A 25,973-nucleotide genomic window follows, 5' to 3' on the forward strand; every position below is an offset into this window, starting at 1 on the left:
CTGGACACAGACCTAGAGCAACCGGCGAAGAGGGACCCTCAACTTAAGAATGGCCTCAAATGGATTGTCCTATGTCCATGTCTGTGAGGGGTGTTCTTGATTGAAGATGGATGTAAGAAGGCCCAGCCATCATGGATGGTATCACGTAGGTGGGCCTAGGCTTGCTAATCATGGTGCTGGAGGAGCAAGCCCATATGTAAGCAACATTCTTCCATGGTTTCTGATTCAGGTTCCTGCTCTGTTCAAGCTCCTGCAGGAAGCTCAAGTGAGCCTCAGCGAGATGAGAGAAAATTACACTGAAGCTCATTATAATAAAATTTCCAAAAGTCAAAAGACAAAAAAGGGCCTAAAATCTGAAAGAAAAAGCTAAGACATAACCTTCTAACAAGTTAAAAGAAGAAAAAGATTAATAGGCAACTTTCCGATATAATTACAGAAGTCGGAATATGGAATGACATTGTAAAAGTGCTCACAGACCATTTTTCAGCCTCACAAATGAACAAAAATGTCCTTCAGAGAGAAATGTGAAGAGGATGTCATGAAGCAAAGAAAGCCAGAAAGGTAAAAGTAACAGAAATCCCTGGCACAAAATGTAACTCCACAGAAAGGTACAGGCAGGGACCGTCAGGTCACACAGGATGGTCATCAGGTGACCATCCTATCCTGACCGTCAATAACCTCTGATTTCAGAAGCTAATTAGAATTGGGCCTTGTAAGGACTTGGGTGGGAGATAACGAAAGGATAAGAAGAAATAGGAAGTAAACCTGGTCAAACCTAAATGAGTGTTTCTGTACTAAAGAGTTACCATGCGGAAGATTAAATACAAACATCATTAAAATGTGACTGAAGATATCAGAAAAGATGGGGGCATGAGTAAACGGAGTAAAATACTTTGATTCTTCTCATTGGTCTGGACATGGTAGAAGTCCTAAACTGTATTAGACACATCTTCTTTCCTGTGCTGGGGATCAAACCCAGGGCCTTGTGTATGATAGGCAAGTGCTATACCCCCTGAGCTGTATCTCCAGCCCTAGAGTAGGCATTTTTAATTCAAGGATAAATGCTGTTAATGAGAAAAAGAAACTATGGCTTCTGTATTGATGGAGGGAAAAGAAAATTATGAGATAATTGATTAATCTTCATAGAAGCAATTATAAAAATAAAAATAACACAAATATTAAGACATTAGATTTCGCCGGGTGGTGGTGGCCCACGCCTTTAATCCCAGCACTCGGGAGGCAGAGCCAGGTGGATCTCTGTGAGTTCGAGGCCAGCCTGGGCTACCAAGTGAGTTCTGGGAAAGGCGCAAAGCTATACAGAGAAACCATGCCTTGAAAAACCAAAAAAAAGACATTAGATTTCTATCCTAACACATTCATAATTATATTAAGTACAAATAAATTAAATAATTCAGTTAGAAGAAATATTGGAAGTTGAATATGATGGAGCATGCCTATAATGATGGCAACTGGAGGCTATGTTAGGCTAAAGGGCAAGTTCCAGGCTAGCCTGGGCTATATAATAAGACCCTGTCTCTAAACAAAACAAGGCACCTTCTTCTCAAGAGACAATCTCATCATATGTTAGGCTAAAAGTCTGTGTCAGATGTCAAAGGACTGGAGCATTTAAATGGCCTTGAAGACTGAAGTCAAACATTTGCATTGAACGATTTAAGTTCTCCATATAATTTAAAAATCTCTTCCTTTACCAAATATACAAAGAAAATTCAATCCTCACTTCAAATGATCCCAAGCTCCACACTGGCACTGTGAGGTAAATGCAACCTGGCTCTTGCCTGTAGACCAGATCCCACAGCGACCCAGCCCACCAAGAAGGAACTCGGAACCCACCTTCCTCTTGAGAGGGTACCACTTGAGCTGCTTGTTCTGTTTGCTGTCCCAATCCCATGTTTCCAAGTCAAGTTCCACCTCCCCCAGGAAGCTGTTGCGCTTAAACGTATCCCGATGCCAAACGGACAGGTTCAACTTCTGTGTCTTTAAAACTTGCCTTTCAATTTTATACTGCAGTGGAGAAAAGAAAATTAAAATGGTGACTAGCATTGCCTTATGCCAAAGTTATGACACAGAGATGAGAAGTCATCTGTGAGGATCCAAATTCCTCATCTGTTTGGTTTCAGGTCTCAAAGCTTACAAAGGCATTTTACTCTCAGTGTCTGATTTCAAAGAGCTAAAACTCCCATCTTTCACAAAAGCGGATGTTCTCCCCTCTGCTGGAAAAGGCAAACCAGGGCTCAAATATCATAGCTAGAAATAGCTTTCTAAAAACAAAAGTCAATTATTCAACCTTTGTTGGATGCTTTTACACTAGATATATCACAAATCAGGTTCATTCTAAAAATACAACTCAAACCGAATCTACTTCTATTTTTCTACCTAAGGACAAGGACTGAATTTTTTTCCTTTTGTTATTTTGAGAGAGAGTCTCATTTAGCTAAGGCTGGCGGGAACTTCCTACGTAGCTAAGCATAACCTTGCATTCCTCTTACTTCCTCTCCAAGTACTCAGATTGTAGGTGTGGACCACCATGCCCTGCTACACTTCACTACTGAAAACAGTTTCAGGTTCACAGAAGAATTAAGCACAAGGTACAGCCCCCATATACCATCTGCCCTACAAACACACGTCCCTCATTATTAGACAAAAAAAAAAAAGGAAAGATTTTTTTTTCTTAAAAAGTAAATTTGTTTTTTCCAACCTCACATGGTTAAGTAGAAAGGATTTAGTGACCTACCAGTTTTTCATCTCAAATTAAGTCAACTCTTGATTATATATAATCACGGAAGGAATAATAGTACTTCAATCTAAAAATAATGGCTTTGTGACATATCACTTGAAGGTCCATTTTGGTTATATCAGACCTACCATTCTCTGAATTTACCATTTAAGTTAGCTGGCTTTTCCTGACTATAGGGTTGAAGCAGTTGACCCAGAACTAGCTAGGGGTCCAGGGACATGTCACAGCCAAATGTAATTACAAACTTGTATGAATCTACAGATGGCTAATTCAGTGTCACTTAACTGCTTCTTCCCCTCTTCCTGGAGGATTACCAAATATCATAGTTTTCAGAAACAGAGAAGAAACACATCTCTTACTTGCAACTTTAAAGGGCTTGTTAATCATGATAGTTATCACACAACGTGACATGTAGAAAGAGAAAGAATGTAGGTGTATGAGCTAGGCAAATTTCCACTCATCAGTCCATCCACCCATCTTTCCAATAAACATTTTTTTTGGTGGTGTTGCCTACCCTAAACACTGTGCTGCAAATCAATATTAAATGTCTAATGTGAGGCATTTAATGTCTAGTCTGTGATTCTCAAAGGGGGTATATGAGTATCATTATTTCCTTTTCACAAATACAAAATCATCATTAACCTCATTTCTCAGATCTGGGGTGCAGTGGTGTTATTTGCCCAAAGACACACAGTCTATACACATCACAGGATTAGTCCTTGCCCTCATGGAACTTAACATTTAGTGTCAAGGTACTGAGTGTTGGCATAGTCTATCATAGGAGTTAGTGGACATCAGAGGAATTCCGGTTGCTAAGGAAGAAGCGTTTAAGAGTAACTTAAGACACAGTCAAGGAAGGATTGAGAGGAAGTCTATTACAGAAAATGTAGGCGTGTAAGAAGATGAACTTCCACTGAATTACAGAAAGGCACACACGGTGACTGGAACAAAGATTAGGAAAGTTGAGGATGGAGTGCTGACATTTTCAATACAGACACTACCCAAGCAGCCATGGCTATTTCAATGCCCAGGTCACCACCAAAGCTTTATGTGAGATTTAGAGTTGAGAAATACCCGCAATATCTCGTTGTACACAGGATTCAAGGTCTTCTTCACTACGAGTGTTTTCTTCTTGCCCATTTTGCCTTTGTCTGGTAACAGATAGGTCTTTACGTAGCTAAAAAAGAAAAGTGGGTAGACATGAAAGTTAGAGAAGACAAAAGTGATGTTTTTCACACCTATCTTTTAAAGCACCTTGAAAATCGGCAGCATAAATGATCTCCTAATACTGATAGAAGCAGAAACAAAGGAATGTTTTTGTCCACACACATATTTTTAAATGTTTAAATGGATTAAGAAATTTTAGAAGAATAGATTATTTAATGTTTTTTTAAAATATTTTTAAAAAAATTTTTAAAAGAAAATTTCCTTTTAATTTTTTTAAGTCAGGGCTCCTTAGCATAGCTGAGCAGGCCTCAAACTCATGATTCTCTTGTATCCACCTCTTAAGTGCTTGAATTGTAGGTGTGAGCCATCACATCTAGTCTCTATTATTTTCCATTGGCTTTCCTAATGTTTATGTGGTGTGGGAGGGGAAGCCAGAAACAGACTTTCAATATAGCGCTTAATTCTTTTGTTTTGTTTCCTATTGGGAAAAGGCTTTGGTGCTTATGGGATTTGTATGCTATTGTTTTAACAGTTTTGTTATTGTCTCATGAACAAATTAATCTTAATACACATCTGCTTGGTCCATATTTAGTATAAAAATCAATGAAGGATGCCAATGAATGAAGCTATGCTGAGTTTCTTGTTTGTTTGTTTGTTTGTTTCAGTAAGTTAAAAAAAAAAAGACAAGGAAAATTGTTCAGTGGGAGGGAGAGGCTTGCTGCATAAATCTGATGGCCTTAATTTGGCTTCCCAGAACCTACATAAAAGCTGGATAGGGTTGTGTGCATCTGTAATCCCAGCACTTCCACAATGATGTGGAAGGGAGACACAGAAGAGTCCCCTTGGAGCTCCTGGGCCACTTTCCCTGGAGTACATGGTGAAGCAGCAGAACCAAGAGAAACCCTGCCTCAAAATAATATGGAAGGAGAGAACTGGTCCCTGAAAGTTATTAAGTTTACCTTCTGACCACCATGTATATGCCATGGCATTAGTGTGCCTCTACCCACATACACATCATTAACACACATCAATATGCAACACACACACACACACACACACACACACACACACACACACATACACACGCTCGCATGCATGCATGCATGTACACACACAAACACACGAATGAAAAAAAAGAATGGAAAAATGAGAGGACAGAGTTGGACATGAGTTAACCAAAACTAGGGATGTATGGAAAGTCTTATGGATATGGAAACCCTTATGGGTATCTGCTACTTTGTAAAATTATTTTTTAAAAAACTTTTAAAGGAAGTCTCAATGAAGGTACCCTGGGTTAATAATACCCTCCCCCAGAAGCCACAAGTTATTAAGTGAAAATCCCATTGCCAGATGTGAATAATATAGGCTACCACACACTTTGGTGGCAGGGCATAGAGCAATCAAGCTGAAACTGACCTGGAAATTTGCTTTGCTGCCTAGCTTTCACAGTGTTGCAAGGTGCTATGTAAGCCAACAGGAGAGAAAAATAATCAGCCGTCCCACCAGTAGTGTACCCTGCAGGCTACAATACTGATCTACCAGGCAAGATATTCCCACTGATGCAACAGTGGCATAGATGTTATAGGGTAACCAATCACTTTCGATAGGAATTGAGGTCTGTTCCCACAGGACATAACTCATGCCTGGGTACTATAAACTTGGTCAGAAGCCCATGAGGGCAGTTATGGGAGCAGCTACTCTTGTTATTTTGTTAAATGAACATGTTATCAAACTGCCTTCTAAATATTTGTGATTATAACCATAGACCAGTGCTACACTCAGCCTTGGTCAGAGAAGAGTCTCTTTGCCATGAGAAGTCATTAGTGCAGAAACTCATCACTGGTCAAAGTACTGAGAACAAGTGACTTCTGAGTACTCAGCCCTAAAGGGGTCATCTGTATTAACATCTTCATCCCTGAGCTCAGGGGACAGTGCGGAAAGAAAGGGAAGTTGGAGTATGAGTTGGAGGATGAAGAAGAGCACTGTCAAACTTCTAGACATGACGTGGAATTATATTCACGAACTCCCAGCAGCTGTGGGTTCCTGCACAAGATGGAGACCATGAACATTCCAGAATGTATGGGGAAGGAACACAACGGGCCCTACGCCTAGCTGAGGAGCTATTGGCCAGTGATGATTGACAGGGGAAGAAGGAGTTGTTTTTCTCAAGGGTATAGCTGCTGGTCAGTTATCCATGATCGAGTAAATAACCTTACATTCATAAACATGTGAGCAACCCTAATTGAAGTCATGGGTTGGTTTTTGTTTTTGTTTTTGTTTTTTTTTAAGAAATACATGTAAGTGAAAGGAGCGTGTTGGAATAAACTAAGGTTCCAGGGAGAGTGGGGAAGGAACAAGGGGTGGGGGATGGGAAGGGAGAATGAGATAAAAATACATTATAGGAAATTGTCAAAGAATAAATCAAAATTATTTTTAAAAAGAAGAAACAGGCTGGAGAAATGGCCCAGTGGTAAAGAGCACTTGCGTTCTCACAGAGGATTTGGGTTGGTTCCCAGTGCCCCCATGGCAGTTCACAACCGTTTTTAACTTTAGTGGATCAGATACCCTCTTTTGGCCTTGGCAGGCATCAAGGCACTCATTTGGTACACACATATACATACAAGCAAAACACTCAGAAACAAAAAGTTAAAAGTAAAAATAAACTTAAAAAAAGGAATGCTTAACAATTTGATGTCTACAAACACCTTCTAACTTTTAGTAAGTTGTATTTGGAATGCTTATGATTATCCACTGTATTTTTTAATATAATAGTACATTGCTCTTTAAAAAAATAAAATAAAAATTAATAAAAAAGAAACCCAGATTGACCCAGAGCAATGGTCACAAATCAGACTTCTTCAAAGGCTAAGTGAAAAATGTAAAACTAACCCTCAAGTAAACTAAAGTACAACCATACACATGATTTAAAAGGTGACTTAGCAATTCTTCATGAGGTTCCTACGTAAGACTTAACTTCATTTATTGTTCCTTCACTTTGAGACAGAGATCTCCCTATCTAGCCGAAGCTTGCTTCCAGTTCGCCATCCTCTAGCTTCAGCCTCCCGAGTGTTGGGATTACAGATGTGCACCACCACACCTGGCTTTGTAGGACATCATTTAAATATGGAAACTACCTTATTAGTAAGTCTTGAGTGTTTTCACAACAAGGAACATTATGAAGTCTGTTCCTTGTGCCTCTAATTTTAGAAAAGTTTTGAAAGTCTGTTAGAGGGAGCAGGGTTCTGGTTTTGTTCTAGATTTTGCTGCTTTCTGAATCCATGTCTGTGGACTACTTGTCTCTAATCCTTGTCTCCTTGTCTGGAAAATGAATAAACAGGACAAGGTGATCCCCCTTCAAAGCACCCAAACTGAAACATTTGGTGCTTCTCTGTATTTTTTTTTTAATAACTTAATGTTTGGCATATGGATTTATAAAGTAAGTGCAATAGCATCCCCTACTCCAACTTTCCAAACACCCCTTTAAACACAATCCCACACAGACCTGCCCTGTGATTGCTTGACTCCTTGATTCCCACAGATTAACTGAGAACTAAGAGAAAATGGGTGAGCCCTCCCAGGTCTGTACTTACGGGTCTGAACGCTGTTTTTTAACATCTGCTGCTGCTAGGTCCTTACACTGGGCCACAAAAACATGCAGCTCTTTAAGGGACTCCACGTAGTCGATTGCAAACTGAACACTTCCTTTCACTTCTAGGTTGCCGAAGTCTCCACTGTAAACGCTCATCACACTGCCGCTCACCTGGGTGCATCAGAAACAGGCAGTGTTTGCCCGCGTCCCATTCCTGACACCCCAGCGCAAGAATCTCAGACATAGTCAAGCCCCTGCTTAGCATTGCTTTTCTAGCTTGCACATAAAAGCAGTTAATTTAATATGGCATAAGGTAATGCCAACACAGACAATTGGACATGATATCTATGACTAAGATATTTTCTAACTTGTTCCTCAATGGCAGACAATAGTGCAACGCAGTTTTTCAGATGCTAGTTCATTTCAAAACAGGGTGGTTTTATGCTAGGTGGCATTCACTGTTAGCCATGCTTAGTGTTTTAAAGTGCTAAGGAAAAAGGATGTGAGGGAATCCAGGCACACAAACCACAGCGACACATTGTTTAAAATTCGATGGCACTATAAAAAGGAAGTTTACCATGTCTCTCGTCCTCTGAATCTAGGCAACTGCTTGCTGAGCCATGCACTTTTAGACTTCAGGAAGGGTAGGAGACTATGGATGACTGATGAGGGGAATTTAAAGCCTTCCCAAAGGTATACATAGATTATCAGGAAAAAAAAATCAATTTAAACAGATTTTTAAGGGCTCCAGAAATACAAGACTAGTAAGAATGTCAGCACTGTGTCTTTTGTCTAGTATATCTGCTAAGCTATATGAATGTGTATGGCTAGTAGAAAATACTTAATATTTGGCAATGCCATTTCATATGTGTATTTCCATGCATATACTACATGCACACAGAGCTACCTCAAGTTACGGGGAAAGTTCCATATAATCACGGTCACTTTCATCAAATCTGAACAACTGTGCTTCAGGAGATTTCCATTTAACACCCTGTTCCAGATCCTTCCAGAAGGCAAAGAATTACTCTCCCATTCTTCAGGTGACTCAGTGTACGCTTCAATAGGCTTATTTAAAGGATAGGCACAACTCTATGCTTGTAAGCAGTGTGTAAAGTCATGTCTGATCTGAGACAAGCAGAATCTACAGTTACTCCGTTTGTTGCACAGAAAATTGAGTGGTTTACCTTGTTGCCAATTTAGAATTTTAAAGCATATCAAAAAGGTTTTTTTTTTTCAGTTTATAATGTACACGAAACCCCTTATGCTATGAGAAAAGGAAGATATAGCTAGCCAGAAGCTAATGGCAAATTATAAAAAACCAACTTTGAGTTTTAGAGCTGAGACAGGAGATGACTTTACAGTGAGCAGGGGCACAAGAGCAAGGTTTAGAGCAGCAGAGAGATTAACACGGAGCCGTCATTTACATACAGAGGACAAGGACGTCATGCCAGAGGAGCTGCTAAGATTGGTTAATGAGCTCGGGCTCTTCTTGCATCTCCTGAGCTGGTAACTGCTCTCTGATGCTGTATCTGTTTCTCTGCCGTCACTCTACAAAACATCACATCACATACACAGTGTTCAAATCCGGAGCGAGTCGAGGGCAGCATATTTTAAGTTCGGAATGAGTCGAAGTTAGCATCTATGTTCAGGCAAGGATGATATCGTGTTACACACTGATCTATGGCTTTTCCCAAAGGCAACGGATGCTAGGGCTAATTGCTGGGGATTCAGAATGGAGTGGTAGTCTACCGTGGACCTCACACAAGGGGGGCAGTGCTTAGCTAAGAGAATGATGTAATGATCTTTTTGCCACAGTGTGACCCTCAGGAGCTACAGAAAACAGCACTACAGTGAGCTTTCTTGTCACTCTTAAAATACATTTCTTAGAGAATATATATATGTGTGCATATATATGTATATATATGTATCATAAAATGAAACATAGATGAAATCCTATTAAAGCACAAAGTACCATACTTAATTCTTTCCACTGTTATTATTTTAATCTTTGGACTTCTTAAAAATCAGAATGTTTTACTTAAGATACTACTAAACTAGGAACAATAAAAACTAGTCTGACCTGTTTCAATTAAAGTTTATATTTTTTTAATGTCAAGCACCCCTGACGTGACCCTATAGTGCTGTTGTACTTAACCTCCTGTTGCTTTAGGAAAGTATGGTAAATTACCCATTCACTAGATTTCAACATGTTTCTTTCAAAGTTAAAGAGCGATATGATACTTATTTTAAATATGTCCCAAGGAACATCTACCTGGGACAAGGAAGAAAACCAGCAACAACAAATTCAACTGTGTTTATACTTAAAGTTTGTTAGATGTTTTCTAATAAAGTTCATTATTCATAACAATTTTATTTGGGAGTTATAGGCTATGTGGAGCAGCGCAGTGGCTCCTAAGTTATGGAAGAGTAGTTAGTTCATGCCAGCATATTCCAGGACCATGCAATTACACATCAACATCATGGGTACCAATTATAATGCAGATTAATGAGGGGGTTAAGGAAAAAAATTAATGACTTTCATGGAAAAGAAAACAACCTTGTCTTAAGGATTTAAAAATTCCATACCTTTTAAATATCTCTAATGTTACATTCCCATCCCGCACACTAAACAATCCAGTCCACTCTCTTAGAACACATTGTATATTCTACCTAGCACGTCAGATCATTAGTAAGTTATTGGGAGGATGGGCTGGAAGATGTAGACCTGAAACAGCATTTTTCACATAGCTAGCACTCAGCAGATGTGACTAAGTTTCAAAGGGACAGCTGAGAAAGGAGCAAGGGCTGATTTCATCTCTGAATCCTTTAATATCCAGTTCAACCCTACGTGCTTTGAAAGGTAAAGTGATACAGTTTAATTCCAGCATCTTTGATACACAAAACCAACTGTCCTTGTTAAGGGCTGAGACAGCAGGTTAAAACTGAAGGAGAAACTTTAAAAAAAAAAAAAAACTGGCATAATTCACCTCTCAAATTATATGTTTCATTCCTATGACCTACCCCCACCCCCAAGACCAGAGCAGATCTCCAAAAGTATAAAACCACAGAAATTGTGTGGAGTTTATGCTGGCAGGCTTCCAGATAATGGTTGAGTGCCCCCTCCCCCGATGAGTAATTTTTATTCCAAACTGTAGTATGGGGCTCTTAAACATCTACAGGGACCAAATATTTGCAGGTGCAGTTCACTCAAAGTTCCTAATGGACAGAAGGACATACAGGATGGAAGTAGGGTGTTACTTACATCTCACTCAGAATTTTGCTCACATCTGGTGTTCTAAGAGAATTGGCTTGAGTATGAAGCCTTTCATTTCCCCTTCAGAAACCAGGGCAAAACCTGAATCACAGATGCTAACCTTTACGACGTGGTCACTGTGTTCCAGGCATCATGTTATGTATTTTCTCTGCATTAGCTCACTCAGTCTGAATAAGCTCATAGAGTAGATACTCAAAAACCAGACTCACTGAAACCAAAGAATTTTTTTTGTTCCTGGTAATAATACAATAATTTAGCTTCATAGCCAGAACTGGAAATATCTTACCACAGACCACAGGCCCCTAATCATGTGACAGCAAGAAACTGGAATCTTACTGAGTCAAAAGACCTCAGGCAAAGTCTCAGATCTACTGTGTAGTAGGAACTGGGTGTTGGGAACCAAACTGGAGCATTAAGTGCCTGGTGCATACTCTGACTTGAACTGAAGTGCACAGCCATACCCTTACATGGTCAGGCAGAGTGGTTACCCGCATGGGCGTCAGATCTGGATTCCAGTCCACAGTCTGGCTGTGTGATTAGACTTTAACTGCATAGGCTTTATTTTTTCACGGTAATATTTGGGGATAATGATGACGCTTACCATGGTCATTGAAGAATTAGATAAAATAATAAGTGAAAAGTTCATGGAGCCTGTAAGATCCTCTTGAAAGTTTGTATCATTATTACCTTATTATCTTAACAAGTGCTTTGGAAGTAGTCATACATCCTAGGCCAAGCTTTTACAAACCAACTCTTAGCTACAGATGAATAATTAAATTATGTAACACATTTCTCCCCAGATTTCTTATTTTGTACCTACTCTGAAACGAAAGTTTCACATTCCCAAATCTATACAATCTGACTTCACTGGCCAAAATAACTACTGTTGGAGTGAAAGGAGACATGCCTTGCACTGTTCCTGGATCAGCAACACTGCTTCCATTGACTAGGGAGGCAAGGGCCAGCCCCACTGACTTCTTTGGTCTAGGCCACAGTCGGGTCCAGACAGCCCAAGGGTGGCAGAGAGGAATCACCTATTGGCATCCGTTTCCCCAAAGGTCTAGACATGAACTTGCCTCATCTTGAAGAAATGCTGGCACAGACTTGCTCATCCTTTTGAGTTGGTCAGGGTGGGAAAGCCGATTATCGGGTAGTGAAGGTGCTGTGGAAACTAAAGAGCAGCATTTGGATTTCAAAACTCTTCACAACCACCAGACATTAGGCACAAGTCGCAAACACACTTTGCTTTCATTTATGAATGCTGTTTTGTATAAATGTTAAAGATATAGTAGTTTGCATGCATAGGGTCATGAGGTAAGTGACATGCAGTTTGTATAAGTCACATACGGAGAGAACTAAAAGGGAGTTGAACCAAATACCAAATGAAAACTAATGGGGGGGCGCCCACTAGTTCTTATTCAACTCGTGTTGGTCTTGAATTATATTATTTATCAGACATGGTAGCTCAGGCCTATATCCCCAGCAACAGGAAAGGCTGAGGCAAGAGGACTGTTGTAGGTTTGAAGCCATCCTGGGCTACATAGTGAGGTGCAGGCCAGTCTGAGATACAAAATGAGAAAGACCATGGTCTCAAAAAGACCCCTCCCTGTCAATGCAAATTGGTTTTGCTTTTTTTTTTCCACATCAGAGCTTTGAATTCTAAGTGCTGTCATGTATTGGTTCATCTCCCCGCTCCGCACCAACCAGATCCATGACATTTATAACATGCTGCAGGCTGAAAAACTATTTCATTTGGACAGTAAGGATTTTTGTTCACAATTCAACAGTAAGGATCCTTGGCTATGGAACGTCTAAAATCATTGTTTGTTTATTTAGTGTTCATAAAAATTCCTGATCTGGTGTGTGTGTGTGTGTGTGTGTGTGTGTGTGTGTGTGTGTGTGTGTGTGTGTTTGATACACATGTGATACCATGGACCTAATGGTGGTCCTCACTCAGAATTATGAGAGACTACAATTTTAAAATGAATTATTTTAGCCAAGTGTGGTAAACTCATGCCTTTAATCTCAGTTCTTTGGATTCAGCAGCAGGCAGATTTCTGTGAATTCAATGCCAGCATGACCTACATGGCAAGTTTCAGGCTAGCCAGGGCTACATAAAGAGAGACACTGTCTCAAAGAAAAAAAAAGTCATTAAAAATATGTTTAGATACCATTTGGCTCAAAGAATTTTCATTATATACCAAGGCCTGGTTTAAATAGTTCAAGTTAATACACTGTAACTGACTAAGAAAATATAGCCCATGACTTCTTTCTGATATGATAAATATATGTAAAGAAGGCCCAATCAGAGGGTAAGCTTGAATCCTAATTTGCATATCTCTAGATAGAAAACTATTTTCTTCTTTTGTATATGAATCACAATGTGTAAACTTTTATTATGGCGAGTAATAGCTCTTACAATGAGAGAGTTTATATTTCAAGGCATTTTATACTGCCTGGTGTACATTAAGTGCTGTATAAGTATTTTTTAAAACACCAGTATTTCTGATACATCACTTCAAATTATGTCTTGAACACAATACAAATATATTAATTTGGCTTTATTATTAAAATTGTTATTAGGAAATAGATACAAATCAAATTGCATTTCTCTTCATAACTCAAAAGGCACAAATTCAGCCTTAAACAAATTAGCTAATCTCATCTTTAGTTGAAACAAATCTAATGAAGGAAAAACAAAATTGAACCACATATATTAAATTTATGCTTATTCTATATCAGTTCTCACCTAGTCTGAGGCTCACAAAGGTAAATACATACACCAAATCCATTCACTGTGTCTAATTAGAATACCTACTTTATCATCACCCAGGGAATTATAGAAGTATGTGGGTGAATGTGCAAATGTGTGTGTTTGTATATGCACATCTGTATTTGCGTATCTGTGTATGTGTGTATACATGAGTTTGTGTGTGTGTGTGTGTGTGTGTGTGTGTGTGTACTTTTGAGTGAGTTACAGTGGAAACAACTCAAGATTAGGTCATGTCCTATGGTTCAATAAAGTTTTAAAAGCCTTTTTGTTGCATCATTGCAACAAAGTATGTTGTTGGATGACGTAAATAGGTCAAATTCAATGACACCCATCACCCAAATGTAATCAGTTTCATATTCATGAACTTCAGTTATTTATTTTTAATCGTACATTTCATTTTGTCTTATGATAAGAATATATTATTTACTAATGAAAAGACAGAACCAATTTTTTTAAATTGCTAAAAAAATTAATTTATCTATAGTAACAGCACATAATCGGTCTATTAGGCTATGAATGAAATCAGAGCTATAGATGCATATGTCTGTCTACGTTTTGTTTTCATGCCTCAAACAAAATGTTAAACAAACATAGCAAGGTAAAATCAGATGCCCAAACTTGAGTACATCCCAGTTCAAAAGCAACAGGAAAAGTCTCTTTATCCATAAACATCTTTGGGCAGCAGACAGACAGAGCAGCATACTCACAGAGCCAGGCCTGAACTGCCTTCTTTCCTAGGTAGCTCTTAAGAATTTGTCAAGTCATGTGCCAAAGCTCAGTGCCTTCATCCTTGGCAGGAAGACCTCCTGAGCAGTCTCGGATTTCAAGCTGATGTGAGTGGCTCCCAGCATCAGCACTTTGTTTCTCCATCACCCTGGCTCCTTCACTAAGCTGCTCTCCTCGGGAGGCCCATTAGCTTATGCAAAGGCTGTTGGGGGGTTATTATACTGAACGCTGTGGACCTGAGAGCAGCCCTGGGTAGCACTGGCTTCAGACCTCTAGTGTCTGCATTTGTGAAAGAGGGGAGCTAACAGTCATGCTTTATCAGGCCCCAGAGAACCACTTTAAATACAGATTATACCCTTAAGACGGTGGTCATATCTGTGTAGATAATCTTGATACTGAAAACTGGGAACAAACATTACCTTTGTCTTCTAGTGGACATAAATTAGCTGATGGGTATGAGTAGCAAAAGTATACATTTATTTTGTCTAGATTCAAATGTTCATTGTTTTTAGGGAGAATATTTACTATTGGAAGCCAGTTTTGAATCTCATAATTTAAATGCTGAACACAAGAAATTTTACTTATATAGATATGTAGGAAGATATATCCGACTATACTATCTATGAATTGTCAAAGCACAGTTCTTTTGGGGGATCCTAGTAAGTGATAAATTGCTGTTAAAAATTTACAGAGAACTGATATGCATAACCATAATGCAACATACAAGTGAACTGCAATAAAAATGTGCCTATTTGATTTTTAGCAAAAATTCAAAGAACAGAGAAGAGAAGTCAATAACATCAATAACAATGTATGTAAACAAGTTATATAACTCTCCCTTGATGAAAATATATTCCTTTGGTATAGTCAGTAGTAAACTGTGCTTAATAAGCCCTCATCAGAATGAAATAGTTTTTTTCCTTCTTTTTTTTTTTTTTGCAAGCTTCAGAAATACAGTAATAATAAGTGCTGTGGTATTAATGGATTAGTTCATTAGCACATTCAATGTTATTTAGAATGAAACATTTAGTCATTTATGAGAAATGTCCTGCTACTCACTTCCTGGTACACATTCATTTGTATCTGGCTCCTGGTCTGCTTTTTGATCTACCCAGAAGAGTAACATTGAGAATAAATACCATTTCAATTAGGTATTAAACAGACAGGAAAGTAAAATTCCAATGCTAGTTTCACAACTGAAATTGTCGAATTCATCAGCAGGTTCTCAGTTTGTCGTGACCCAGTCTCCTGTTCAATTAAACCTCTAAGCTGCAGCAGAGGGAGGAGGGAGACCTGAGTTCTCTTTCCCATAAGACACTGAACCACAGCATGGACATGGAAGGAACACAAACCAGGAGCATCTGAGTTGACGCACCCTGCTCTCTCACTGACTGACGTGCTCCACGGCTGTAGAAAGGTCACCTTATTTCTCTGAGTTCTTTTCTTAAATCTTCAAAATAAAGACTAAAATCATTTTCTTATTTGCTTCAACAAGGTGGTTGTAAGTACAAACCAAGGAAACTATACACGAATGTAAAAAAAGATTACCTCCAAGAAGCAAAGTGGTGCATTTTGCATAATTTAAGTACACATTTTTATGATTATAGCAAAAGCAGCTTACAAAAATTAACAACCGTCAGCAAATATAAATCATTCATTTGCCCAAGTGCTGAACTGCAAAAATCAGATTTGGTTCTACCTTTCCCTCACCAAGGCTCTATTACATAGTTAATTTTATTTAAAAAAAAAAAAAAAGTAATACATAACCCATTGACATGCTTCAAGACCTTCTGGCTCTGTAATATTTGAAATCAATTCATCTCACCCTCATTCTATATTCGTTTATATAATCATTGGCAGGTTTTCCTACTTTAGTCCTGAGACCCTTTCCTTTGATTAAGACTATAAGTTGTACCCAGAAAGATCTAACTGCTGAGATTTGAGAATCAAATGCAAGAACAATTTAACACAGGATCTCGCTCTACTCTTTTCTGCCTTCAGAGAGTTCTTCTACAAGTCAGAGTAACACAAATTAGCTCATACTCACAGAAATATAATTTCCTATTTATAGAAACCCTTGCTTTCCTAGTGTCTTTGATGAGATCCTCATGTTATCACCAGCAGAAACCTTAAGAATATAGGCAGTATTAAATGTACCAAGTCAGAATGCTTTTATAACTTAGACACTATCCGATACATACTGGAAAATGACGTTCTTCTATTTATCCAACAGCTGCATCCCGGTGACTGCCCAAATCACCCCAGAACTCAATACCCAAGCAGGCATGCAAATACATAAAGATATTTACCATCTTCAGCACTACGTACTAATTCTTCCGGCAGCTTATCTACTTTTGCTTGATCTGTTCAGGAAAAATTAACAAATGGTTAATGTGACTGGCCCTTGACGAGAAGAGAACAATGAGATTGTCCCTGGGAGCTCCCGGAGTTGGGAGTTGGAAGCAATTAGTCAAGATGCAGTGAGAGGTGCAACCAAGATGTCTTCCCCCAAATACTTTGTCTTTACATTGGCTACTTGAGCCAGCGTCTTAGCAGGCGCTTCCATTCCAGCCCGACGCGGCTCACATCAGCAAACGGCTATGCACTGACTCCCATGGGTTAGAGGGTTAGCTCAGAGCAAGCAATCCGCTGACAGCAGGGGGACGCAGCCTCTCTAGCCTTCTGCAGAGGGTGAGACTCTGGCCAGGCTAACACCTTCCCAAACCTATGGTCATTAACAAATATTTGTGTATGTGCATCATCGTTTGCATATGCCTCTGGGAGGCTTGCCTGGGAAGCCAACTGAAGAGATGGAACTGGGGACCAGCTGCTAAGTGGAATCTTGGCAGGCTAGTGTGAGAGTGGGTATCGGTATTTGGAAGAGAGAGTGCAGGAATACCGTCAGCTGACTTTTTTTTTTTTTTAACCCTACACATTCCTGAGGACTTTAAAGCTGCGCCATGGAAATAACCCTATACTTCTCAGACAAGAGGGGTTTTGTTTTGTTTTGTTTTGTTATTAAATAGGACAATTGTTGCCTTTTTCTTCTTTTTCCCTCAGTGCCCATCACCAACATAAGGAAGGACAATCAGAGCTGCCCAACAAAGGACTAGACTAGCCTTTTCTGGAAGCATTCAGGCGGATATGGGGTTGGCCACCTGTTGAGGAGGCTTTAGAGGGAATTCTGCTACTGAGAGAGGTTGAAATGAGTGACCTTCAGGGTCCCTTCCAAGCCTGAAATTCCAAGATCTTTGGAAGGGTTACAGCTGCAATCTGAATTGGGAATATTGTCTTCCATGCCTTGGGAATCTCTGAAGTTTGTGAATTGCTTTGGGGAAGGAGCTCTTTTCCCCTTCTTTCTATTTAAACCCCGATTTTTGTTTAAAATCTTACATTGTGACTACCTAAAACTTATTCTAAGTCTGACAATGCCCGCAATTGTTTGAGTTTGGCAGTGGTTAACTTCTATTTAATAAATTTTCTCATGGCCATCTGCAATCCCAGGACAGATCATTGCTTCAAAAGAGTAGGAGCAAAACTCCAGAGGCCATGGCTTGTAAATCCACTAGTCTGGCACATGGGTCCCAATGTACCTTCTGCCACATCTGAAGCCATGCCCTCTTCAGGTAAGCAGCGGCCTGTGCGAAAACAGTACCTGATGTATCACTTCATGTTAGTCTGTGGCCAGTGCCAAAAGAAGTGCGTGAGTAGGAAAGAAGTGATTAAAAGAGAAAGAAAAGTTCTTGAAGTCAAGGATTAATTCAAATTCACACTATGGGAAAATGTATTAGGTACCCAACACTGTCGTGTATAATATGGACACTTTGTAAATACTGTGGACAATCGTCTATTTTGAGCCTCAGGTCTACTATGTAATACTAAGCAAGGTATTTTACCTCTTCAATTCCATTTTCCTCAGCTATTATATGAAGATGCAATTCGCCTCTCATGGGCAGGTGCTCGTGAAAAATTCTTAGACAGCTTTTGGATATTCAATAGATGCTAACAACTAATACAAATTTCACTAGCATTATTAGCTACCACAATTCTTTAAAACTCACTGTACTTGTATTTTTATTGAAAATTGTGTGTGTGTGTGTGTGTGCATATTCACATATGCATATGTGTGTAGGTTTGTACCTAAGGTGTGCACATGCTTGTGGAGGCCAGAGGTTGAGATGGGTTTCTTCCTTGGTCAGTCTCCACTTTATGCATTGAGGTGTGATGTTTCACTGAACTTGGAGCTCACTGATTTGGCTAGTCTAGCTAAGAAGAATATTAACAGTGCGCTTGCCCTAGGGATGCTCTGTCTCTCCCTATCCATTGCTGGGATTACAGACCTGCTGCCATTCCCACCCCGCTCTTACATAGGTCCTGGAAATATGAACTACAGCACTCACGCTTGCATCTCAAGTACTTTTTCAACCATGCCATCTCCTGGGTATTTTTAAACACTCACACTGGGATGTCATAACTCAAGGACATCTAGTTTTCTCATAATTAAATGTCGTGAGTTATTTTAAAAGCAAAGTTTCAGACACTTAAGGGCAAGCTGCCTGAGCACACTTGGGAAAGCATAGTCTAGTTGGCTGTGGTAACACCCGCACTGGGGGCTTCGGTGCATGCCAGCGTGCAGTGAGGCCACAGAGAGCACACGAGCGTTTGGAAGCTTAGGTGAAGCATGAACAGCGGGGCAAACTTTATCCTCACTTGATGAATCTGATGAAATGTCTTCTAGACTTTTGGAAGGCATTTTCCTAGCAGCACTCCTTTCCAAAGTTTTCAAAACAGGACTGTGTTCTTCTTCTGAGCCTGTTACAAGACAAAACTTATGAATACTGCACACCACAAAAGCAGAACCAGAGGACACTCAAACTGTAGGCTGAAAAGAGAGATTATACATCAAGCCTCCCTTACCTCACTCTAAGTTCTTCACAAAAGACGTTAAAAATCTCTACTACCAATATGCTCCTCAGAAATAATTTTCCTATTATTTGAGAGCATAAACTAATAGAACTGAGGTTACCACGTTAATACAAAAATGCTCTCTGAGTATTCACACCTCTATTTTGGGCACATAATTTATTAAACCACAGTTTGAATTTTCACACTTGACATTCTAGTTTTTGAAGACAGACATGAAATGATTTAGGGCTATTAAAAAATGTTAGCAAAAAACCACAGAAGGCAGGATTCAGATGTTTAACATCTGTGTATGGTTGAGCACTCAGACGGGTGAATGCTCTAGACCAATAGGAGTAGGCTTTCTAGATTTCAAGATTCAGGAAAATTACCAACAAAATGGTAAAAAAAAGAAAAGTAATCAACTTTTTAATTAACTGAAGCATTTTAAAGGGTAGGGGGGATTTCATCATTTACTAATGCCTATATATATACATATATATTTGGTATATATAATGCATTATGTATTATATTTATGTATTATTATATGTACATTTATAACTAAGAGAAAAAAGAAAGAGGGCATCATATAATAAGAACAGTCAAATACATCTAAGTTTACAAATTTTCTAAACTGTTCTTAATGTTTTCATTTAAACACTGAAAACTCCATCATGGATAAGTCCTGAGTGTTAACATTCATGACTAGAAGAACCACAGTCATACAGACTTCAAAAATATGAGCAAACGATTCAATCAATCAATCAATCAATCAATGAATCAATGAGCCACTTCTCTAGGCACTAATTTTCTGAAATCCATTCCAGATCTGCCCAATGTGTCTACTATGCATTGTTCAGCAAATGGGTTCTAAGACAAATTAAATCCAGGATGCATTTTGTACATAATTACCCCATATTTCTAAAAGTTTTTGACCATGGAACAGCATTCCTACCACTCCAGGAACATATTAAAGTAGTAGTTGGTTAAGAACTTAGTCATAGTCCAGCATGTTAAGCTGCTCATCAAAGCTAGGGTAGCCCGAAGTAAGTTTCTTCCCCAATGCATTCTACTACTTCCTGCCTGTTAGTTTTAAAGGCCATAAAAACCATGAGTGACTCATAATTTTAAAAAATATCCTCTTGGATTCTGCCTGTGATTAATACTGTTTCTTACTTAGATGAGTGATCATCGTTATTGTTGTTCAGTCAGTAAGATGCTAGTGTACTACAGGAGTGGTTACACACATGACATAAAATTTCTCTACTAAGTGCAAATTCACAAATCCCCTACAGGCCAGTTTACCCTCCTCACTCAAAGGGCAGTTTAGTAAGGGAATACCTCAATGGAGTTAGAGGGAAGGTTTTCTTCTTTTTTCTTCTTCTTTTTTTTTTTTTTTGGTTTTATTCTTGTATATGTTTGCTTTCAGAAAATATTTTGTTTATTTTTTAATCAGCAACATTTGTTAAAAGAGCTTAAGCTTGATTGGGATCCCATATGGATCCTTAGGTTCCTTGCCAAGGAACTCAGATCTCACAAGCCAACCACTTAGTAAAGCTCATCTACCTCCACTGATACTGTCAAACCAGAAAGATGATCAACTATGGTTAAGCAGCTCTGGTTAAAATCCACCAGCCAGAGAGCGCCCTCCACTGCCCCATTGGTCTAATCAGGTAACTTCTCATTCCAATTTGCTCTGGGGTTCTTCTGCCAAAATGCTCAAGAGTTGATTAGCATCAAACCAAGACAAGCCGGATGTTTCATGGCCTGGCTGAAAGCAGAACCCTCGGTGTACTCAGATGAACATAGCCATTGAGAAAAAGCCTTCACAGTTTTGCCAAGGCAGCAGGGCCAGGCAATGCCCTTAGGATCAGGCGAGCTCATCTGACTGAAAACATATTTGAGAAGGGGAAGCTGATTCTGCAGATTAATGGAAAGAGAAAGGGGAGAACATGGGGTGGGGGACCCGTAGCACAAACTATCTGAGGGAAGGGAAGTTGCTGCCTTGTCTTTGGCCCTCAGCGGTAGCTGCATCTGTGCTAAAGCCCTGGTCCTAAATGGTAAGTTTGTGTCCATTTCTGGTGCTTTCTCTCGGTGATTCTTTAAACTAAAAACTTCTGTGTGGAGTGTCAGTTGAGAAATTCTAATTATTTCCAATAAAAAAAAAAAACCAACAACAACAACTGGCATATGTGTTTTAAAGGCTCTTCTAATCCCCCAAAAAGTTATTTAAAATACTGTTGGAATCTAGAAATTGTATAGATTTGATGAGATGATTCTGAAACACAGCCTTGTAAGAAAGCTGTTTTTATACAAATTATCCAAATAAAGAATACAGATAAAATGGCTTTTTCCAATTAAGAAAGGTTTAGGAGAACTAAAACAAACAAACAAACAAAAGAATATCTTTATGGGGGAATACCAAATTGACCCCAGTCTTTAAAAAGTCATCCTTTACACATGTATCCCATAAAGCAGACTCTATGGAGTGAAAATTCCCAAACACTCACTGGAGGTATTTCTCCAGCTCTCCCCATTAGAACTGGTGTTCCCATCTGAAAACTCAGATTCAGAGCTTGCTTCCAGTTTTCTCTCTTTCTCTTGTCTCTTATATGGTGTTGCTAGTATTGATTCAACTTTGCTCATTTTTGTAGGTCTTCCTTTTGTTTCCAGGAGAGCAAAAGACTGCTTATTTCTGGACACACTAACTTCTTTAGGCGCCTCTTCAAAGCCCGGTTCCTGGGGAGGCCCTGGTTCTCCTGCAGCAGCTCTTTCTCTGCCTCCGTCCTCTATAGATTGTACTGTAGTCTCTATTTCATAGTCTTCACAAAGTTGTGAGTGGTCAGGGACCCCAAACCCACTTGTGTAACCCTGTACATCTGTTGATGGACCAATCACAGCTTCATCTCCTAATAGTTGATCACACCGGTTGACTTGGGATTCCAAACCATTACACTCAGCCTTTATTTTAGAGGTTCCCGAGGCATCCCAATCAGGATGGGGTATTGCCTCCAAGAACCTGGCCTGCTCTGCCTGTGAAGGCTGCTTCTTCATAGTATCATCTTTAGGTGACAGTTGGAGCTGACAAAGTCCTTCAGACATCTCTTTAAGAAGTTTCTCAAAACCAGCATCAAAGGTACTCTGAGTCACTGATGGAGCCTCAGCCTTCTCTACAGTTTCTTGTACTTCTTTAGGATGGAATTCAGAAGCAAGTTGCTGGGGCATCTCACAACTACCTGTTACAGCTGATGGAGAAATAGTCTCTGTATTTTTTTCATCTTTTGACGGGGAAGTTTCTAGTGTTTCCTTCCATAGTTTTTCCAAGCCAGCCCTAAATTCAAGGGACTCTAACTTGGGCTGAATAACCGTTTCCCTCACTGTCTCTGCCACTTCCTGAAGGAGCTCCTGACAATGCTGAGTTACAGTAGAATCAGTTGACCTAAGGAGATGTTCTGATGGTGACATTCTGGCAGATAAATAAGATCCACCTTCATGAGCTGTATCAGGCACTATGTAAAAGGAATGGCAGTCTTTCTTATTTGGAAGAACAGCATCCATAGCAGGGCTCACTCTCTGAGGACTTGAGGGTCTAACACCTGCCGCTGGCACTCTCTCAGGAAGTTTGGCTTTCATTTCTCCAGCTTCTCTAAGTAGCCTCTGTAAAACAGCATTTATGTCAGTCATTGTCGGTTTGGAAGGAAGAGCCACTTTCTCTATAACCTCTGAGATTTCCCTCTGAGAAGGCAATGTGCCATCCTGGGATCCAAGATGAGTATCCCAAGATAAAGACATATCTGCTGGAAAACTGGGAAGTCCCTCAAAAGAATAGGAAGACTGGGTCAATGGAGGAGACCCTTCTGCAGCTGACTGGGGTACACCTTCTGTGTTACGACGTTCAGCCTTCTGGGTGAGAGTCATATCTCCCGAAGTTTCAACACCCTGTGGAAAGGAAGCTATTATCTCTCTCTGATCTGCTGAAGGACCATGCTTCTGTTTCATCCACTTTTCAAATGATCTGCCATCATTAGATGGGGAGTTGGGTCTAGGAGTTACAGGCGCCAATGGGGATTGGAAGGCAGCCGACGAAGTTCTAGTTGCTTCCTTCAGTTTATCTACTCTGAAGTTCTGCTGAGCCTTTGGGAGTGCTGCTACTTCACCTAGATGCTCATTAGGGCTCTTCTTGGGCCCTGTGACATCTTCCTCATCCTCAGCAAAACTTTTCTTTTGAGATCTGTTTCCAGAAACACCCACTTTGAGTGCATGCTCTTCATGAACTTTCTTGCCAGAAGTCTGGATTGCTGGCAATGGGCCTTCTGCCCGCCTCTTCTGTAACCTGTCATGGAACGTGTCTTTGGAGACTTTAGGCCAAACGCTTGTTTTCACTATGGATTCTTGAATTTCTGGATCGGAGCAATCCTTTCCCTCCTTAATCACTGGAGTCACAAAACATTCCATATTTTCCCCCACATTTTCCTTTGAAGGCTCACTTCCTACCAAATGGTAAGTGAACTTTCTGGGTGGTTTTTGTGACGCTATGGCTTCATCTGCTGGTGCTTGGAAGGTGCACTTTGAACTTAATTTCCCCATCTCTTCCACTGCCATAATATTTCCCCGTCTTAAATGTCTTCCTTCCCCTACTTCACGGGTATTTTCTCTTGATGATTTCATGCTCTCAAAGTCCTTGGATTTGGGGCTATTAAGTGGCGCAGAATTTTGTTTGTTTGTTGCAGTGTTATTCTCATCACTATCTTTATTATTTAGATTAGCTCCCAGGCCCCAAAACTTTCTCAAATTCTCAAACTGAGAATGATTATAGACTTGTTCTGTATTGGGTTCATCCATTCTTTCTCTTAGGGACAGAACTTTAAAGTTGGCATTTGATTTATCAATTACAAATCTGTCTTTTTCCAAGGAAGGGTGTATTTCATGACCAGTAGTTTGAAGTGGAGACACTGTATCTGATTGTTTGGCTGAAGAATAGTTATTGGATGGACCTGATATTGTGGGTTTGGTTGTTTTAGGTTTATTTGAGGAATAAAAACTGGAGAGATGGGGTGTTTGGTCATCCTCTTTAAGGACCACTTTCTTAGCAGTTACTTGACTACAGTCACTCTGGCCTGGAGATAAATTGCCTGTAAACATGACCTGTGACTTCACAGGCTTGTATGCTTTGGCAGAAGATGGCTCCTGGCTGCAAGATGTGAGTTCTTTTGCCTTTATCTTAGCACCAGCCTTTTCTCCTTCCCAAAAGGATATTCTGTCACTCACTCTCTTATATTTCTCTCTCAGCACTTGGCTTTGGGGACCCAAATTGGCTTCTTCTTGGCCCTCAGGCTTCTTCCAAGAAGATCCACTGTCGGCAGCACCAAGTGGCAACTCACTATTCTCTGGCTCTGGGGATGGTTTTAGGATAGATACATTTCTGGTTTTGCTCTTTCCCTCTACATCATCTTTTGAATTATGTTCTAGAACAATTACTGAAGAGTCAGCGCTCAAATGTGTGTTCCCTTTGCTTTTCCAGGGCACATGAACTTCGGGTTCTTCTTTACCTAAGCTGTCAGTGTGCTTAGTGTTCTTTGGAACTTGGGGTTCTGCTACAGATCTCTTCAGATCACTGAGGAGGTCATTACTGTTTGGAGGAACTGCCCCACATCCCTCTCCTGTACTCTCTGAACCTTGGCTACAATCCATACTTTCATCCCTTTGACTTGGGGTTCTGTAGCTCTCAGATGGTTGCAGTGTATTCGGACCCTCCTTTGGGGTACCTTGTTGGGACAGATTTGCAAAGTTAGATTTGAGAAGTATATCGCTGTCTCGGCAAGTTTCAGACTCTGGCACATCTCCCTCTTCTTGGAATGTCAAATCAGACCCCACAGGCTTCAATTTAATTTTAGTTGCTGGTAGGACCTTTGAGTCATCTTTTGCACAGGTATTGTCTGTCATCGAGGCAATAGTAACCTGTGGTTTTGAGTTTGTTTGCTGTCTGAAATCTATTCCCTGGAGACGTTGGAGGGGTGACATGCTGTCCTCTGTATGAGAACTCCGGTTAAACCAGTCTAGGACTTTAGATATGGAATCATCAGTTGTCTTCATTATCTCAGTAGCGCATGGACCCAAGTACGAGGATGTCTGAGCATTGAGAGCCATGAGAAGGGCCTTACCTTGCTGATGATCTCTAAAACTATGATCTGATGTCTGAGATGACTCAGGCTCAACACAAGGCGTCACTTCATCTGCAACATAGAAATGCTGTTCTCAATAAGATAATGCTTATAGACCCATTATTCAATCATTTATACCATCATCTAAAATGGGCACTTTCTACAATATTAGCTGCTAATACCAGCAACTTTCAGGGAGTTTGGTGTAAGATATTCTAATTGACTATTCTGTCAGAAGTGCCTTGAAACAGAAAAGGAAAGCAGATGTAGGACCCCTCAAAGTAGTGTGGAGAAGTACTTGGGAAATTTCTTTGGAATTCATGGTTTATGTTTTTAAAATCATGTGAGTTTTACATTCTGCTTCACGTTACGTTTTAAGTATTAGTCTTCTTCAACTTTCAAATATTTGCATAGAACTGAAAATCAAGAAAGATATGTCATATTGGTTTTAAGGCTTTTTTTATCCAGTGGGAGATTGTCATTAACCATGGAGAAGGCTTTAAGAAGCACAAATTGAAGTAATTCAGGAGTTAGAAAAACAACTTTCAAGTAAGACTAAACAATGAATTCTTTCCAGAACACTTGGATAAGAAAATGAGAATATTTGCATTCCTGGGCTTGAC

The 25,973-nt window shown here is 39.8% G+C and overlaps 1 protein-coding gene across 10 annotated transcripts in view; it reads right to left on the reverse strand.

Moving 5' to 3' along the window:
* Nucleotides 1–25,973, reverse strand: part of Sytl2 (synaptotagmin like 2) — a 105,936-nt gene that overhangs the window by 6,724 nt on the left and 73,239 nt on the right. For 3 of the 10 annotated variants that reach the window (XM_028873442.2, XM_037197463.1, XM_037197456.1), the window contains 9 exons: nt 21,700–25,422; nt 18,998–19,099; nt 16,597–16,650; nt 15,347–15,394; nt 11,865–11,959; nt 8,943–9,062; nt 7,513–7,682; nt 3,830–3,932; nt 1,852–2,022 (listed from right to left, as the gene is read on the reverse strand). In XM_028873442.2, coding sequence (XP_028729275.1) covers nt 1,852–2,022; nt 3,830–3,932; nt 7,513–7,682; nt 8,943–9,062; nt 11,865–11,959; nt 15,347–15,394; nt 16,597–16,650; nt 18,998–19,099; nt 21,700–25,422 — 4,586 coding nt within the window. Of the gene's footprint in view, nt 1–1,851; nt 2,023–3,829; nt 3,933–7,512; nt 7,683–8,942; nt 9,063–11,864; nt 11,960–15,346; nt 15,395–16,596; nt 18,328–18,997; nt 19,100–21,699; nt 25,423–25,973 lie in introns of those variants that run through there. The other 7 variants (XM_037197474.1, XM_037197469.1, XM_037197466.1 and 4 more) reach the window with 6 other exon arrangements.

The sequence above is a fragment of the Peromyscus leucopus genome, chromosome 1 (assembly GCF_004664715.2).
Source record: "Peromyscus leucopus breed LL Stock chromosome 1, UCI_PerLeu_2.1, whole genome shotgun sequence".
NCBI lineage: Eukaryota > Metazoa > Chordata > Mammalia > Rodentia > Cricetidae > Peromyscus > Peromyscus leucopus.